The sequence below is a fragment of the Plodia interpunctella genome, chromosome 20 (genome assembly GCF_027563975.2).
Source record: "Plodia interpunctella isolate USDA-ARS_2022_Savannah chromosome 20, ilPloInte3.2, whole genome shotgun sequence".
Classification (NCBI taxonomy): Eukaryota; Metazoa; Arthropoda; class Insecta; order Lepidoptera; family Pyralidae; genus Plodia; species Plodia interpunctella.
Window position 1 is genome coordinate 2,251,363 of NC_071313.1, and position 18,691 is coordinate 2,270,053.

The 18,691-nt window shown below is 35.8% G+C and overlaps 1 protein-coding gene across 2 annotated transcripts; it reads right to left on the reverse strand.

Moving 5' to 3' along the window:
* Nucleotides 1-14,787: 14,787 nt before the first annotated feature.
* LOC128678671 (piggyBac transposable element-derived protein 4-like) lies at nt 14,788-18,691 on the reverse strand. Of its 2 annotated transcripts, XM_053760384.2 has the most exons (3): nt 18,320-18,691; nt 17,667-18,077; nt 14,788-17,043 (listed from the first exon to the last, which is right to left on the reverse strand). In XM_053760384.2, the coding sequence occupies exons 2-3, from the start codon at nt 18,075-18,077 to the stop codon at nt 15,184-15,186; spliced, it is 2,271 nt and encodes a 756-aa protein (XP_053616359.1). In that variant the 5' UTR covers nt 18,320-18,691; the 3' UTR covers nt 14,788-15,183. The 2 variants fall into 2 exon arrangements, with proteins under 2 accessions (XP_053616359.1, XP_053616360.1); XM_053760385.2 differs by having other exon boundaries at nt 17,667-18,691.

Below are 18,691 nucleotides of genomic sequence, written 5' to 3' on the forward strand. Positions count from 1 at the left end.
TAATTAGACTATAATGGGGGGTGAAAGTTTGTATCAAAACTACCTCCGTTTAGATATAGAGAAATTCTAGCGGGCGAAGCCGCGGCCAAAATAAAATAATTATAAAAATAAATAAGGACAAATCACACAGATTGAGGTAGCCCCAAAGTAAGTTCGAGACTTGTGTTATCCCCATATGTCCAAATGTGTTATACTAACCTCAACGATTCTATATTTTATAACAAATACATATATATATAAAAACATCCAAGACCCGGGCCAATCAGAAAAAGATCATTTTCCATCGTGACCCGACCGGGGATCGAACCCTGACGGTTCAGAGACAAGCACTTTACCATTGTGCCACCGAGGTCAACAAAAAGCTAGTTGATAATAATAACCTGATCTGATGTGATTCCTTGTTCAGCAGTTGGTAACGAGTTCCACATTGTTGCTGATGTCCGCATGAATTTGTAACCGGCCGCTGCCCGCTCTATGAAACATTGAGCGGTTTTTTACGCACTACATCAGAAAAACGACGCGTTTATTTAACCGCTTAAATTATATAATTGTTAAATATTTTAAGGTATTGCTACAATTATATTATTAACGACCAATTGAGTTACGTTTGATTGATTCGCCGATAGTCTTGTCACATTTGGGCGTCATTGGGCTTAAATTGTATTTATTTAATTAAGAGACGTAACTAATTAATATATCTATCTAAATAATATAAATATCTTGTTATAGATGAGTAATACAGAATATAATTACACATTTTTTACAAATTTGTAATTTTTGCCACAACTTTTTTATTTTCGCCAAAGAGATAGAACAAACATATTTACCATCATACATTTACATATAATGAAGTCCACAACTGGACATAGGCCTCTCCCAAAGACTGATTGAAAGCTGCTTGCGTCCAGCTTCTTGTGGACATTTTGTGGCTGAGATGATAATGATGATACTTTACGTAAACTGCAAAATAAACACTTCCAATTAGATCAGCGTGTGTAAATACAGTGCGTTCGGATCAGGCCGTGGTGGATTCTGTCACACGTTCATAATTCAGCCGCGCGGACCTTCGTGATGGTGTGACGGTGTGACAAACGACAATGCACTACAATTATGAAACAACGTAAATCATTTCTGTTTAGAACACTTTATGTTGTGCGGTTGTGTGGATGTGTGGTATGGTGTGCGGATGTGTGGTTGCCGTATTTTAGGATTTCGTATCCTTGCGTACGGGTTAAAAAATAATAGTTTAAACGAAAAAACGGGGCTCTCTTATAAAGACTCCAATTTTCTCGACTTCACGTTTGTCCATCTGTCTGTCCGCCTGATACCAAGCACAAACCACGACGAGGACACAAGCACGATTGTTAGACAATTGAATTTTCACATTATGATGTATTGCCGTTATAACAACAAATAATAAAAACAGAATCAAATAAATATTTCAATTTTCCTCTAAAACAAATGCCGTTTTTTGCTGTTCGTAATCCGGCTCGCGTTTAGTGGATTTTCTATAAATATTGTTTAATCATTCATCAATATCACAGTAACCCATTAGGTAACGCATATGTAACGCATTTGAGTTAAATTAATTTTGATATTGGAGACGGCAACGTTAAACCACTCATTGATTGGTAAGAAAATTATATTTGTAAAATTACATTTCACATAATGACCAAGACCTATGGGGAGATCTAAGATCTATGGGGATAGTTATTTAAGAACAGTTATTATTTTGCGCAAATTCTATACGATTTACTTTGTGTTCAAAATACTTTAATGAAGGCAGAATAATATTTATTTATTTGCTCAAACATAACCTACCATTACAGAAAACATATTCCTTCATTTCAATTTACTGCAATAATATATTACTTCAATAGATAACTTATTTCTAGATAACTTAATTAACCTTCTAATAAAACCTATAAATGTCCTCAAAAATATATTAAATCCTAAACAAAACTGCCACTTGTTAAACAAAATCTTTATGGAATTTTCATGTACTTACTCATTAAAATTATAAGTGGTCCGAGTAGGTAAAGAGTTGAGAGCCTCAAGGACTGAAACTTCCAGACGCTAAAGAAATTTCCAGAATAAATTAAAACTTCGCAATGGCTATCCCGCTTTACATAACAAGACTAAACTATTAGTATGTAAAACGTCAATTCAGCTCTCGGAACTTTGTAATTGATTCAGCGGAGTAGACAAAACAATTTTCTATATAATATTTTTTTTTGTGTAAAAAAAAAGAAAAAAAAAACTTAGTTCTTAATATAAATAAACTATACAAACCCATTTGCTATAGGTATATTCGTTACTTAATTTATTAATCCATCACACTTTAATATTTTAAACGTGAAAGTCTGTAAAATATATATAAATAAATATAAATTTAAATACCCTATGTTTGATCTGTCGTCTTTAACTACATGTATACAAAATTTCATCGAAATCGATCCAGCCGTTTAGCCGTGATAGCGGTCAGACAGAGAGAGACAAACGCGACTTTTTATCCTACTAATATTAAAAATGCGAAACTCTGTGAGGATGTATGTGTGTATGTATGTTTGTGACTCTTTCACGCAAAATCTACAGGACGGATTGTTATGAAATTTGGTAGGTCTGTATAACCTGGAATAACACATAAGGTACTTTTTATTCCGAAATTCCTACGGGAGCGAAGCCGCAGCTAGTACCTAATTATATATGGAATGCACGCACATAATGTAATGTTCTCATATCTGTGGGAATGCACAATTAGTCAAGATCTTTTTCTTTTTGAATGTTTGCTAACAAATAAAAAAATATGGTGGTGCTAGTGTGCTAGCATTGACACAACAAAACCCTGCAGGCTGCAGGTTAGTCAAATAAAATAAAATCGAAGATCGTTTGAATATGGTCGCTGTCCTGAAAGGAAGGGTCGACTTCTGCCTTTAACCCTTTTCTGCGTCACCTAACATACATTTGGTATATATAACCTGGCCGGAAACTGGTGCAGTATTTCGTGTCACTGCTTTAATCGTAGATAGAGAAAGATATAGATCTTCCATTTCACTTATACCAGAAAGAGATGTGTGGAAAGAAAGAAGACAGAGCGCTGATATCTTCTGTCGCTCATCACGTGCTCCATCTGCCACTTTGTATGAGATTACCCGGATTGGACCGGGCAGTTGTATGGAAATCTTCTATCTCATGTGGTTACGTTTGTCAGTCATTCATATAGTTTTCATAATTGACATGCGGTTGAGTGTTATACTTTGGTAAAGAATAAAACTTAAAATTGTAAACCAGAGTCGTCACCTGTGGATCGAAAGGTCCCAGGTACGAATCCTACTCATGCCACATGAGTTTGTATGCCAATCAGTCATGTATAGTCGTTTTCACAGACCACCACTTGCTTCCGGTGAAGGAAAACATGTTGAGGAAATCTGTACACTAATTCATTATTATGTGTGTGTTAAATGGATACGAAGGCAATGGCAAACCACTCCTAGATAATGCTAAGAAAGTTGTGTGTTTAATTCCACGTAATGACCGCACGACCCTCAGCCATGAGGAATACGACTATGAAGAAAACACGCGGGTAACACCGCGGGTTTCAGCTAGTGATTTTATATATTCATAACTTGTACTCTATAAAATATGCATATTCAAAATAAATAACGGCTTTTGACGCATGTCCGTTGAACCGGAAATGACCGGATCTGCACCCGGACGTCCGGACCGTTCCGCCCGGGTCTATTCAATCCGAGTATTGTGAACGGATTTACTATGAATGCATTTGGAATACTTCTATTTTTGATATCGCAAACCTTTATTTAGTTTTACCTCTGCTGGCCGACCTGAAAGCTTTACAACTCAGCTTAATAAATACAATTTTGTGGAATAGTTACCTATATTGTACTTACAATATATCTATATTAACCTTGGATTTCCTATATAAAATACTTGATGTTGCCCGGGGCTTCACGCCCGTAAGAATTTTGAAACAAAATATAGCTTATAGCAATCTTGGATAATGTACGTTTCTAATGGTGAGAGAATTTTTGAAATCGGTTCGGTAGTTGCGGAGATTACCCCCCTCAAACATACATACATACAAACAAACTTACAAACTCACAAACTCTTACCTCTTTATAATAATAGTATAGACTCAAAGATATCTACTTCTCCAATCGATAAATAGTTTGTTTAATCGATAAATAGTTTGTTTAATCGATAAATAGTTTCTATCTATATAAAGTCGATTCTTGTCTGATTTTGTTTCTGGACCAACAATAACAAAGGTCAATAGCATGAATTGTCTGTTAATTAATTTTGTTATCAAAATATTACAGCAGTGAAGATGTCAAAAATTATTTGGCTCTCCTACACGAATTGATTGATTTATCAATCAATGATCAGACTTAAGTAATATAGGAACTAGGAAGCCGAAAAAAAAATCTATTCCAAACTTCATCAAAATGGGCCCAGTGGTTTAGCCGTGAAACCAACAAACAGAGAGACTTTCGCATTTATAAAATTTGTGTGGATTTCACTACATGTTTTGGAATATGCAAAGATTATAACTTCAGAGTAACAGATAATATTAATATATTTAATAGAATAATAAATTTAATAGAATTATTAAATTTCCAATGTGAACCCGGCCTCATATCCAATCTGCACGTCACTTTCATGATATTCATGCAAAACCAAGAATGGTGTCTCGCTCGGGGCTAAAGTTGTCGGCTCTCATTCAATATTCCGTGTCTTGTTAGATTTTGTGGGATATGACACGAATCGAAGCTCCATTTTCCGATATTCAGATATTTTCTGTTACACGAATGTTTAAAAAGATTATTGATTTTAGGTTTCATTTATAGTTATTCGGGTAGTTCTATTAATTAAAGGTCTGTTATTGATGTATGATGTAAATGAATAATATAAATTAGTACATTAAGTACTATGGCTGAGGCGGTCGCGGTTTGGACATGTGATGAAAAAAAACTTGACAAAAAAGGTGACAAAAGATATACTTAGTACCTTAATACCAAAGCAAAAACAGAATTCTGTAAGAAAATTAAAGAGATATAAAGTCAAAATCACAGATTGTTTTATAGACAGTCATTAAATTTACAATAACAGCTAACTAGCTATGGACGGCGCAGTAGTTAGCGCGCGCTGTTATAGTGGCGGTTAAGACACTCTCACAGTGGTTGGTCATCGGATGGGTGACTAAAAATGTATTATCTTGAGCTCCTCCGTCTACGAAAGGCACGTGAAACCGTCAGTCCTGATTGTATTTGCAGTCGTTAAAATCCGCCAATCCGCAATGGGCCCGCGTGGTGGGTCTTAGCCAATTACGTGGCTTGTAATAAGGATCCATCTTATCCATCCATAAGGAAGCTTTGTCCCAGCTTTGGGGACGTTAAAGTGGCTGTTGATGATGGTGATGAATGTGTGGACATTCATGTGTGGACGGCTCTGTCCGCGGCAAAGCTGAGCTGGAGAGCTCTTCGACTAAATTCACACCAAAAATCACATCAATCCAGTACACTGTTTAGACTTTTAAAAAGGACAGACAAATTTTTACATTTATGATATTAGTTTAGTATATGAAATGTATGATATAATCGCGTAGACTCATTTCATGTATACTATTATTATAAAGAGGTAAGCGTTTGTGGGTTTGTATGTTTGAGGCGGGTAATTTCAGAAACTACCGAACCGATTTCAAAAATTATTTCACCATTACAAAGGTACATAGTCCAAGATTGCTATAGGCTATATTTTATTTCAAAATTCCCACGGGAGCGAAGCCCCGGGCAACATCTAGTTACTTATATTTTGAGTCAATTCCAATGATTTTCTTACTGGTGCAATCATGTATTACGGTACGGATAATCAATCATTAATCAGTCTATATCATTTGTACGAAAGTCACGTACAAATTGTTAAAATGCAAACGTGAAAATAAGTAAACAATTCATATAACAACTTCATTAGAATGTAACATACTACTGGTAATACTTTAACAATCTACTGAATGTTTCAAGTAAATATTTAACTAACTCCCGCGACTGAGAAATAAAAATACGTTGGAGAAAAACTTTTACATACTAATTTCTAATATATATGTTACTGGCTAAATCCGATTTCAGGATAAACTAGTTTTGCCTAGGCCAAACTAATTCTTCCTACATGCGATAGGATAAACTGGTTTAGCCTAGGCTATACTAGCACATCCTATCGCATGTAGGAAAAATGAGTTTATCCTAGGCCAAACTATAGAAAAATGAACTCCTGATAGAAATAAACACACTCAGCTTAAACAGGAATGACCTAATCTAAATCAATTTAGCCTAGTCCAACAAGCTTGATTAAATAGTATTTTATGAAATTTATCTATTTATTTTGTCTTTCTAGATATTTTATAATGTTTAGACTAATCAAATACTATCCATTCCAGTTTATCCTGAGAGTGTGTATTTCTATTAGGATAACCTAGTTTGGCCCAGGCTGTTGGGCTTAGGACGAACTGGTTTAGCCTAGGTTATACTAGTTTATCCTATCGCATGTAGGAAGAATTAGTTGAGCCTAAGCAAAACTAGTTTATCCTGGAATCGGGTTTGGCCGGTAACATATATATTTATTGTAAAATTATGTATGGATTTTTTATAATCTTCAGTTGAGAATTTTGTTTTTCTTTAATTTAAATTCATATTTCTGTATGTGTTTTACAATTTCTATTAAGACCACTCCGTGTGAGCTTCCTAGATTAAAGAACTACCTCACTCTATAAAATAAATAGTAATAAATAAATCTGTCTCCCACAATTTTTAAATATATGTATATTGAGAATCAAAGCCACATACTACAACTACTACCATTCTATCAGCTGCGAAAGCATTTCATCCCCTAGTCGCCTCGTACGACATCCTCAAAAGTATATGAGGGATCCTGCAAAGCTCTCAATCAACTAGATATATATATATACATCATATATCACAAAAGAAGATCTAGTTGAAAGCGACGTCCATAAACAAACAGTTCTTATATCGATCGTAACTTAAATAAACTGTTACTGATTCAGCGTTTATTTTCAGACTGTGATCTATATAAGTTCGCTATCACTTTCAGTGGTTCAGAAATAGATACCCTGATGCTTTATGAATGAACTTTCGCTTACATGTCGGAATGGAAAGGTCAGGACGTAAGAGAATAGAATAGTATGGGTTATTTTTATAATGACAATTAATAGGCGTGTTTATTAATAGCCAGTTTTAGTCTATTTTTATTGAACGAATTTGTCTTGTGCACACTTTTTACTTCTTTGTACACTCACACTCTTTCACATTTTAGTGTATTATATTAAGTATATTTAAAATTAAAATTATTATATATTGTAATTTAAATTCTACTTACTGATGTTAAGATCTCAACTCAGATATTGTTAAAGAAGAGCGGAGACTCCTGGCACAGTCACCTTTCTAGTTATAAGATCTGTAGACGACGCACCGCTGTACCCGCCGGCTGCACCTGAAATACACTAAAATATATATTAATAAATATAAATAAAGTAATAGTTTTGATAAGTAGTTCAAAAGTGATATACTTACCCGCTTGATGTACATTTCTATGTATTAGTTCAAATATACGCGCGCCGTAGGTGTACGTCATGTGTGCGCGAGTGTCACTTCGACAGTTGACATTGACAGCTCGAGACCGACACTTCCCGCTTGCACACGCATGGAGTACCTACCGAAAGCTCTTCCAAAAATATCGCCTGTGTTCTTATTATTCAAGCCCTGGACCACGCCTAGCGCCTACATCTGTCCCTTACAAGATCATTGCTGTAAAAGTAAATAGAGATTTTTAATTTTGATTTTTGATTTGACCGGGCTATGTATCTTTGAAACTGAATACTGCAATTTTTGTAATACTTATACCTAACACACTTTTTCTATATTTTTATAATATAATGCTTTGTCAACGCGATGTTATGTTATAATCTTATTAATACAAACCTTACAGCATTGCTTCAGTAGTTATTTACTAAATTACCTAGATTCTTTGCTTTTAAAATTTAGTTCGAATGAGTTTTTTACAAAAATAACATGTTCATGCAGTAAACCGTTTAGGAATTGTCACTAGGCTTGCCAACGTCCCACTTCTAGTTCAATTTTGGGGACGTCCTGCCTTGACTCCTTGGGGAACGCCTTTTGTCCCGGAAATCTATGATCATTAATATTATTATTTTTTTTTATTTATTTTATTATTTATTTACAATAACATCTAACTAGCTAAGGATGGCGCAGTAGTTAGCGCGCGCTGTTATAGTGGCGGTTAAGATACTCTCACAGTGGTTGGTCATCGGATGGTTGGACTAAAAATGTGTTATCTTGAGCTCCTCCGTCTTCGGAAGGCACGTGAAACCGTCAGTCCTGATTGTATTTGCAGTCGTTAAAATCCGCCAATCCGCAATGGGCCCGCGTGGTGGGTCTTAGCCACTTACGTGGCGCATTACATATTTCGCTTGAGGAGCGTTCGGTGTTCATTTATTCAAGCTGTACACATACATTTGATATTTTTCTATTATATGATTTAAAAATATATAAAATGTTTGCTACCATTTTGTATGTGTTGGTTGTGTCTCGCGTAATATACCAAAATCTCAGATGCCGAGCTGGGAAATCAAGGAAGAAGAACTTCTTTTTGAGTTGAAAAGCCTAGTTACCATGTCCGTTTTAAAATGCACCATGAGATAATTTTCAATCAAATCAAATTCCATCACAATCGGTTAAAGATATCTTCTTCAAACTTGAGTGGCAAGATACAATATTCTAGAAATTTTGAGAATATAAATTTTCAATGATTTTACTCACTTTCTGTGCTGCATTATAAATCTCTATTACCCGATGGCTGATACACGATTTTCCAGCTAATTACGTTATAGTAAACTAATCTGCAGCTTTCATTATTCTTGCTTCTAAGTTCGCGAAAGTTCAACTATGTTGGACGTAACTCGGGATAGCGGAAACTTCACTCAACAAGTAAATAATGACATAGCTTGTATTTATAAATCATTTGTTGTTTTCAAAAGCGAGATTTAGAGTGGATTGCTCCAGTCAACTTTAACGTTAACTTTAACCTGCGCAGAAAAATGCAAAGCACGCCATTTTCTCTTTACGTCTGCGTTATTAATTATGTAATTAACTAACCTGAATAGAGGACAGCATCCATTTTTTTAATATATGTAATAGGTAATTTTAAACATTTAAAAATATCAAGTGGTAAGAACATTTTTTTAAATAAGTAAGTAAAAAAATAAGACGAAGAACAAAGCGGCCGGTATTATTATTAGTTTCGAAACTAAAAACTTCGACGCCGGTCGGTTAACTTCTCAATTCTCACTAGTTACAGCTTTTAAACTAAAGGTGCGGGTATCTCACAAAGCATTTACATAGACAGCATCATAAACTTACACTTTACAAGAAACAGAATGCAAGATTTGACTTAAGTTAGAATTAAGTGCAATTATATTAATATACCATGGAATCAGTAGTATACGTTGTACGAAGTACCTACATATGATAATGAACTGATAAATTAGAAATGAGAGCGACAGAGACAGAAGTATTATTTTCATACCAATTGACATCTGTCATAGGACCCAAGTTATATTTTATAAAGTATAGCTAATAGCCGAAACTCCATCCGTGGTAAAGTATATCAAAGTCATACGAACTTTCACCCGCATTTCCGGTCACTCCGGTTAAAAAAATTGTAAAAACATGTAGCTTATATTTGAACTTGAGTTTTCAACTCTAAGCATACCAAAATTCATTACAATCGGTTCAGCGGTTTAGCTGCTGAAGCGTGTTAAACATATAGACTGACTTTTTCGCATTTGTATATCAGATATAAGTAGTATAATTTATTTACAGTACATTTGCAACTAGTTCAATAATGGCGGCTATATATAAAGGCGAAAAATTTGTCGAATATTGCTTTGCTGATTTTTCAGTGCTGGAAATAAAAACTCTCATACAAACTAGGTACCCAATGTTCATTCATTCGCGTCGACACCTGTCTGTATTCGACGATAATATGTGGCTGGCAAAATACTTGCCATGAGTAAGTAACTAGTCAGTAATGCGTGCCATGAGTATCTAACTTGCTTACAAAATAATTTTACATAACTTACGGTAACTTTAATAGTTCAATATGCACAGACAGAAAACCACGTTTATAATCAACTAAATCAATATCTCAAAGTCATAAATTTAGACATCAAAGGAACATTGACAAAGAGGTAGGTGGCGTCTAGAAATCAATTTGTGGCAACCCTCAAACGCGAGACAGAGACGGCGCAACACATGATAGGCAAGTGGAAAAGAGACGGAGCGCATGAAAATTTCATGTAACTCCTAGTGTTTACTCCTGAGCCTTTCAGTTGTGCAAACCTATGAGATCATTCCGTGATTTCGTTTGAGATGCCAGATTGATTTTCAATGAGATGCTTTTACTCGCAGTTTCAATAGGCGGGGTTTGTGTCTCTTTAGTAATGTATTAGTTAGAATTTAAGTAAAAATAACAAAGGGTCTTCGGTCTTAGGTTTGGAAACAAAACTATAGAATTTATGGAAGCTGAAATTATATTACTTCCTTTTAAATATAGCTTGGAAGTCATCATGAGACGTCTGACCTAGCCTTTAAGACTTATTTTTTCATTTTTGCACCTAGTACAGAGTAACAAGTTTGTTAGACAAATTATAAAATATATATATTTTTAATTTCATTTCGCTACAACTTTTGAACGTCTACACAGATTTCTATCAAACATATCTAAGAACCGCCGCTAAAAAATTAACTATCAAATAAAAACTGCTTCCAAATCGGTTCACCCGTGGATGAGCTACGGTGCACAGACAGACAGACACACTTAGCGGTCAAACTTAGTATACCCCTCTATTGCGTTAAAGGTGTGTACTACCATGAATGTATAGTATAGTAAATTTTTGAACCTCGGGGCGGATCCTGAGTGGTCAGGTCATAATAACGGATCATGAAAACTGAAGCACGTGTAAAATACGACTTAGGTAGCTGGCCATACAAATCTGGACCATTGGCCGAGTTGGTCATCATAAAAAATTACATCATTGAAAAATACTAGAGCTGGTTCAGAGCGGCAACTCTCTGCTTACCGGTCGAGCGGCCCCTTTGTAAAACAAATGACGATATTTAACTTGCAAGATTTGTGAAACTAAACAAAAGCTTGTATATTAGCGAAAACTGTAATTTTTATTAATATTTGCAATAATTACGAGTAATAATCTACATATGTTTTTTTCTTTTCATGTCTCATATTTTCACAATGACGATTATAATCTTAAAATTGAAACCATATGTGTAAATAATCACGCTTAAAACTGGTATTGTAATGAATATTTTTGTAATGTGATAATCGTGCAACATTGGGCCTTGCCGATAAACGCGAAATAATAGGTAAAATTGATTGGCTGCAGTAAAAACTTTATTCCTTTGTTATCGCTATGCATGTGAAGCTAGTGTTTCTTCTATTTACGATTACCGTGAGTTTTTACCGTTTTATTTTTAGTTTCGACGCCTCTGTGGTGTTTGGTAGAAGCATCTAAATGTCTTTGGAAAGCGACACGACACTAGGCCTGTCGTGAAGATTGTCCTCACAGATAAAATAGTAATAAATAACACCATTCAAAAAATATATGTAAAACTTTTTGGTTTGATGAAGAATCACTATATAAAATAAGTTTCTTTCGGCATTATTTTATCAATAGAGCGGATGTATTGCAATGTTAGTTATTTTCAGCTAATTAGGTTGCTTAATTAAATTTTGTCGTGACGTTTTCGCCCGTGTAAATCGATTGATGACTTTGATGGTAAAGATAAAATCTGGGTTACCATATTGTGGTTTCAAAACTAAACATTAATTTAAATATAAATAAATAAAACATGCCAGAGGCTAAAAGGCGATTTAGACATAACTATGGTATGCAAGATCCATTTACTTCAGGTTCTATAAAAGCGCGTAAAAAAAGTTCGGTGCATACGTAATAGGTACTTAGTTTTGTGGAAAAACGAACACAATTAATTATTTATTTATTAATCGCAAAAATTTAATTCATATTTATCAGCGGATACTGGGCTCCGACGCTCAACGGCTTAGGAAGAAACCGGAAAAGTGCTCACATAAGAGAGAGAGAGAGAGAAATTTAATTTATATTAGGCTAGCTTCTGACCCGTAACTGTGCCAGCGTAAATTTCCCAAAGGAACAGAACTTATTTGGGGGATAAAAGGTATTCTCCCATGTCATTCTTCGTGTTTTGAAATTTCAAGAAGTTTGCTTGTTTTAATAAAGCGACAAACAAATAAACTCGTTTTCCCACTTCATGTTATTCGATTTATCACTAAACTAGCACTTGATGTTTAATTCTAAAATGGTAACAACGTGTCGCGTTGTCATGATTTTCAGATTTCCATGGTCGACCTGAGAGCTATACGAATGAAATTTGATGCTGACAAATTACTTTTCTGGAGACGGGGTAAGTGAGATCTTGGTTTTTTAATATGTTATTGCTATAACTGATGTAGCCCCCTTGGCTCTAAAGCTTTACGGCTAAGGAAGACTCCGGTAAAACGCTCAAACGAGAAAGAAAGATTGCTATCACGAATGTCGCCTAAAGACATCTAACATGACTCTTACCACTACCATCGGTGACCATACGCATGAATGAACTCAAGCTTAGTGTGCAGATTTCCTCGCGATGTTATCCTAAACTCTGCGTAAGCATAATGGTGAAGAATAAAAAGTTTACCTTCACCGGAAAGGTCAACGAAAACTATACATTATAGTAGTTATTATATTGGTGTACCTACGAGTACTTCTTGTGGCACGAGTAGGATTCGAATTTGTGACACAAGCGTCTACTAATCACTGGACCTAATTTCTGAATGAGTGTTGCTACATCTAACAGAAAATAAGCCCAATATTGTCCGGGAGGTACTTAGGAGGTACCTATTCGACCGAACCTAACTCTGGAATCAATTTTAGACCTAGATTCAGAATTGAGCGCTTGACGAGACAGTAGGGTCAACTAGATACATATTATAGTTTATTTCACTTTATTTTTCTCCATAGTGATGTTAGAAGAATTGATAGGACATTGCCTTCTTTAGATATATTATAGAAAGAAAGGTAGAAGGATGTAGGCTATCTGGAAGACTGGACCAACAGATAAGTAGTTATATGTGTACCAGACAAATAAAAATTAGCCGTCGCATCATAATAAGAAGTGAAGGAGAGAGAACAATGGAAAGAACTCCGCCGTCAAGATCCCCGCTTTTGTTACACGATGATGATAGTAATTTGATCTATTTTAACTGCATGTTTCAGATAATTCTGATAAGAAATGTGAACCATTCACGACATACCTGGTGGAGTGTAACAAGTGTGTCTGCGGCGCTGATGGCATAGCATACTGCACCAGGATGCTTTGTCATGATAAAAGTTAGTATGTGCCTACCCTACTTCAGCGATACTCAAAGATGTGGCCGGCGCCAATGCTCCGTCGTGTAGACGTAGCGTGTAACCTCTCCAAAACCCACCTAAAACCCAGGCCAATAAAACTATATAGACGACAGACGAATGTGATCGAATGAATTACAAGATATCCATACAACTTTCCCGCTCAATCCGCCTAATCTTAAACAAACTTGCAGATTGGGCCGGACAGGGTGATGAGGGACAAAATAAGTCAGCGCCCTGTGTCGTTTCTTTCTAACTTTTAAGTGTAATAATGTCGACTAGTACATCATATACTCAATGGACTATTCGACTGGGTCAAAATAAAATGTCTGAATATATCTATATAAATAATCAAATATATTCAAATTAAATGTCACTTAACACTTTCAAGGACACTATTCACTAGATCAAGTACCAAATGTGGCACTATTTTTTTTCATACAAATTCAAACCACGTCTATAAATGTAGTGTCACATATTTAAAGATACTATAACTGCTGACATGGCAGTACGTCTCTGTACGTAGGCGTACTGCCATTATAACTACATCAGACTCTACCTTAATGTGACACTACGCCTAGGTACGTGACACGTAAATAGGCGTACTGTCATGTGGTTTTACATGCATGCTGTAAAATTCTGACACAACGCCTGGGTACGTCACCGTAAATAGGCGTACTGTCATGTGGTTTTACATGCATGCTGTAAAATTCTGACACAACGCCTGGGTACGTGACCGTAAATAGGCGTACTGTCATGTGGTTTTACATGCATGCTGTAAAATTCTGACACAACGCCTGGGTACGTGACACGTAAATAGGCGTACTGTCATGTGGTTTTACATGCATGCTGTAAAATTCTGACACAACGCCTGGGTACGTGACCGTAAATAGGCGTACTGTCGTATAGCATTGCTGCTCATATTGTGGATTTGACAGTACGTCTTAGTACGTGACACGTAAACAGACGTTGTGTCGAGATGTATCCAAAATTGATCAAAAGAACAGTTAAGAAATGACACAACGTCTTGGTATGTCAGCGCAAATAGACGTGCTGACCGGTAATAATAGAGATGTACTGCGTTAATATGACACAACGCCTTGTTACGTCACGGATTTAGACGTTTTTGGTATATAATTAAACGTAAAGTTGCATATTTACTTACTACAAATCCTTTGATGATTGTTTGCACAATACCTGTGTACGAAGTGTTTTTTGTAGGAAAAAAATAGAGTCACTTTAATTAAATCACATACTATAATTTGTTTACAACTTAATAACTATAATTGACAAACTTTAGATACAGTCTTTATATTCCAAGTCTTTTTAATCAGTTAAATCTTATAGTCTAAGTAGGAACATATTTTTCCATCAAATCACAGTTTTATCAATCTTTATGATACTGGGTGTACAAAAAAATAAAACGAAACTTAACAAAAACTTAAAATTTGTTCTTCCTCACAATAAAATAAAAGTAATTTACCCTGTTATTATACCTATTTACCTACAGTATCTATTTATTTTTAAGAAAACAAAAATGTGACTTCTTCACAGCAAACATAACAATAAAAAAAACTTAAAAACGTCAGTATCAAGTTCAGATATAACAAAATATAAGTATCATTTCTATTATATTAGAGATCTTTGTGCCAGTCTTCGAAGCACGATGGACACAATGCAGGAGATTTGTCACATCCTTTACAGTAATAGCTCGTGTCTCGTCGTATTTTACTCTTTGAGCATTGCTTGCATGACAAAAATGCAAACTTCTTCTTTGATGCTGAAGAAGGCATCATGCGTGTAGGCCAATGTCCGTGATTGGAAGTCGATGGGGAAGCAGATGCTTCTTCAGGTTGTGTTTGGGGCACTGGATCAGGTTGAACCACAAATCGTCGGCTATTGTGTTTATGAGACTTTTGTACTAAATCGACTCCTTTTTCTTCATTCAATCCAATCAGTTTTCGGATCAGTTCTTCTCTGTATTTTATGAACTCGTACTTTGTGTTTTTCTTCACATAGTTTTTGAAAATGTAAAAAGAATTCCAAACAGCCGTGTCCAAAAGGTGGAAAAGAACCTTTTTATACCACCGAATGGTCTTTCTTGGTGACGAATAATAACTGACCATTTGGTCAGCTCGATCTATGCCCGCCATTTTTTGGTTGTATCTATGAACTTCTATGGGTTTGGTTTTCTTTTTACCAAATCTGTTTGTCACTTCAATAAGTTCTGGGTGGTCCAAAGTTGTAATCATACAGACTTCTCTTTTATCTTTCCATGCACTTACGTAAACTCTTCCTTTTCTAGCCCAGACATGTTGTCCTTTATTTAGTTTCTTTCCTGTGACGTCTTTTGGGTTGTCTTTCCTAGACTTTCGCAGGGTTCCATTAGAATGAGTTTGTAAATCTATTAACTTCTCTGAAAGCGTTACAGAGTTGTAGAAGTTGTCCATATAGAGATTATGCCCTCTTAGCACATACGGACGCATCAAACGAAGGACCAATTTATCTGTTTTTCTCACAGTTGAATCTGCATCTTCCGCTCCAGTATACATTTTAATATTTAACACATAGCCATCAGATGTCGTTAAAACGTAAAATTTTATTCCGTATCTCGCCTTTTTTGACTTTATATATTGTCGAAACATCAAACGCCCTCTATATAGCAACAGTGACTCGTCAAGAGACAAATCTACTCCAGGGTTAAATTTGTTTCGAAAATTTTGTGTCAGTGTATTGATGAATCCTTCAATTTTTGCACCTCCATCTGCACCCAAATCAGCTGCATATAAGCACCGCAGTAGTTGTTCGTATCTTCTACAGGACATTGTGTAATTAAATACGGGATGGAAGTACAGCGGATCATCGTAAGTGAAAAGTTTTCTTTGGTTTGGGACATGAATATGACCATTTAATAATATGAGCCCTAGGAACTTTCTCATCTCTTCTGTATTTGTTGGTCGGAATACAGAGTTTCGCGCATGGCGTGTATGCGGCCGATTAGTATTTGTTAGGGCTTCTCCGTAAGAATTTGTTCTTTCAACTAAATATTCTAACATCTCTGGTGTAAAAATTTCATTAAATACTGCTTCACATGTGGTATTTTCATTTACTTCAAAAGTCGGACCTTCCGCAGCTGATCTGAACTCAAATGAAGGAATATCTAATACATTTTCCTCCCAAATCCTTTCAGTTGGTGGAGGAGTACCTCGGCGCACAGGATTCACCGAATGTCTGTGTCCTCTACTGACACTAAGCTGATTTCCGGCATTATTTTCTTCTTGAACTATACTGACCTCTATCTCACGCTCTCTCACTTCAGCTTGTGCCTGTGGTTGCGGCAAAGGAAAATCTTCAGAGTCTTGATTTCTTCCATCAGAAACTAGGGCCACTGGTGGTTGACTGGCGCTTGATTGACGATCGGTAATCGGTTCGTCTTGACTTGGGCTGATTTCCTCTTCCGAAACGTGTGAATCTTCTGGTCTGCTGCTTTGGTCCTGTATGAACAAAAAGTAATGTAAACATACTATTGACAATAAATCAAATAAATCTGTACATAAATTTTACAGTTTCAATTCAACACTCAATTACCTGTATCCTTTATAATATCGCACTAATAATACAATAGTGTTGTAACTGAAAATACATCTAACTTGACATAACACTATAAACAAACGTAAAATTCAATGCCCCACAAGTCAATAAAACCGTCGTTGTAATAATGCCAAAAATTTCATTTCAAAAACACAGAAAACATTCATTTTATGTGTATCTATAATAGGAAGTGATTTATAAGTCTTTTTTGATTCTGAAAAATTACCTATTTTGAGTTACAACACTACTTATTGTATTGTTAGTGCGATATGTGTTACAGCTAAAGCCCGAAATGCGGATACACCTAAATTTAGTCGGCTAAACTTAGGTATAGTCGCATTTTGGGTTTTACAACATATGTACAGTCAGCGTCATAAACATCTACACACTATAGCACCTTATTACAACGTGTTAGGGTACTAAAGTGTGTAGATGTTTATGACGCTGACTGTACTAATTAAATAGGTTATAAAAAAAATTGAACTCAAAGTTTCAACTTCAAGGTAAGTATCAAATAGCAGTTTACCTCATTTTCTTCTTGATGTGTAACTTCTTCTCCAGAAACCCGCTCGGGCGATCTAGCCCTAACACCCTGAATTGAGCTTCTTTCTTGGTCGCTGCTTACGTCGGCATCCTCACCTTCTTCCTGAGTTTCAGCTGAGTTATTTTCTGTCCCGTCATCACTCTCAGAGTTTTCATCAGATTCTTGACTGGATTCCTCACTTCCTGACAGAGATCGGGGTATGTTCTGCGGACGTGTGTCAAAAATACTTTCTTCACTGCCACTAGAATATTCCACGGGTGGTTCAAAATTTTTGTCGGAGTCATATTCACCTTCAACGTCAGAGAACGGATCATGACTACTACCTGACTCTTCTGCTCCAAACAAGGTCTTGGATTTCTCGCTTTGACGTGCCCTCTTCTTTCTAGTAGCCATCTATAAGTAAAATACCTATTGTAACAGACAGCCAGACCAGAAGCAACATAACACGATTGCAATAGATATACAACATACAATAAAACATAATAATAATTATAGTTACAGGTTAGGGTGTACAAAATATGTCATTTTTATCGTAAAATACACTCAATTCTCTGAAACACATTTCACAAATAATTGGCATGTTATTATTTTACTCCAAAAAAGCAAGAAAATAATAAATTGAATAAAATACTAACCACAAACACCACGTGCTGAAACTGCGCGGCCGCAAGCGATCGCCCCCCACTGTGGCACTGCGCTACTGACCGACCACAGCGCTATAGTCGCGCGTCGGCTATCTTCGTGGCGGCACGACACGCTTACTATGCGAACGTTTACATGTGTGTGTAAGGCCACACGTTTGCAGCTAAAAATCTTCTGTTGTGACAGTACACCATTGAAATTGCTTGCGTTGTGACAGTAAACATGTGACTTCATATAGACTCTATGAAATCTTCACGCTTATGTCCGTACTAGCAAATAAATTGAAAAATATTTTAGCGTAAATAGGCGTTGTGTCATATTGTGATTTTCGCAAATCACGAAAATCGCCGTTCTGCCCCGGAAAG

Excerpts from the sequence above, each read along its gene's own strand:
- LOC128678671 (XM_053760384.2), bottom strand. The coding sequence starts at position 18,077 with ATGGCTACTAGAAAGAAGAGGGCACGTCAAAGCGAGAAATCCAAGACC. Across the intron at positions 17,044-17,666 it reads CACATCAAGAAGAAAATGAG|GACCAAAGCAGCAGACCAGA; the intron begins GTAAACTGCTAT and ends TTGTTCATACAG.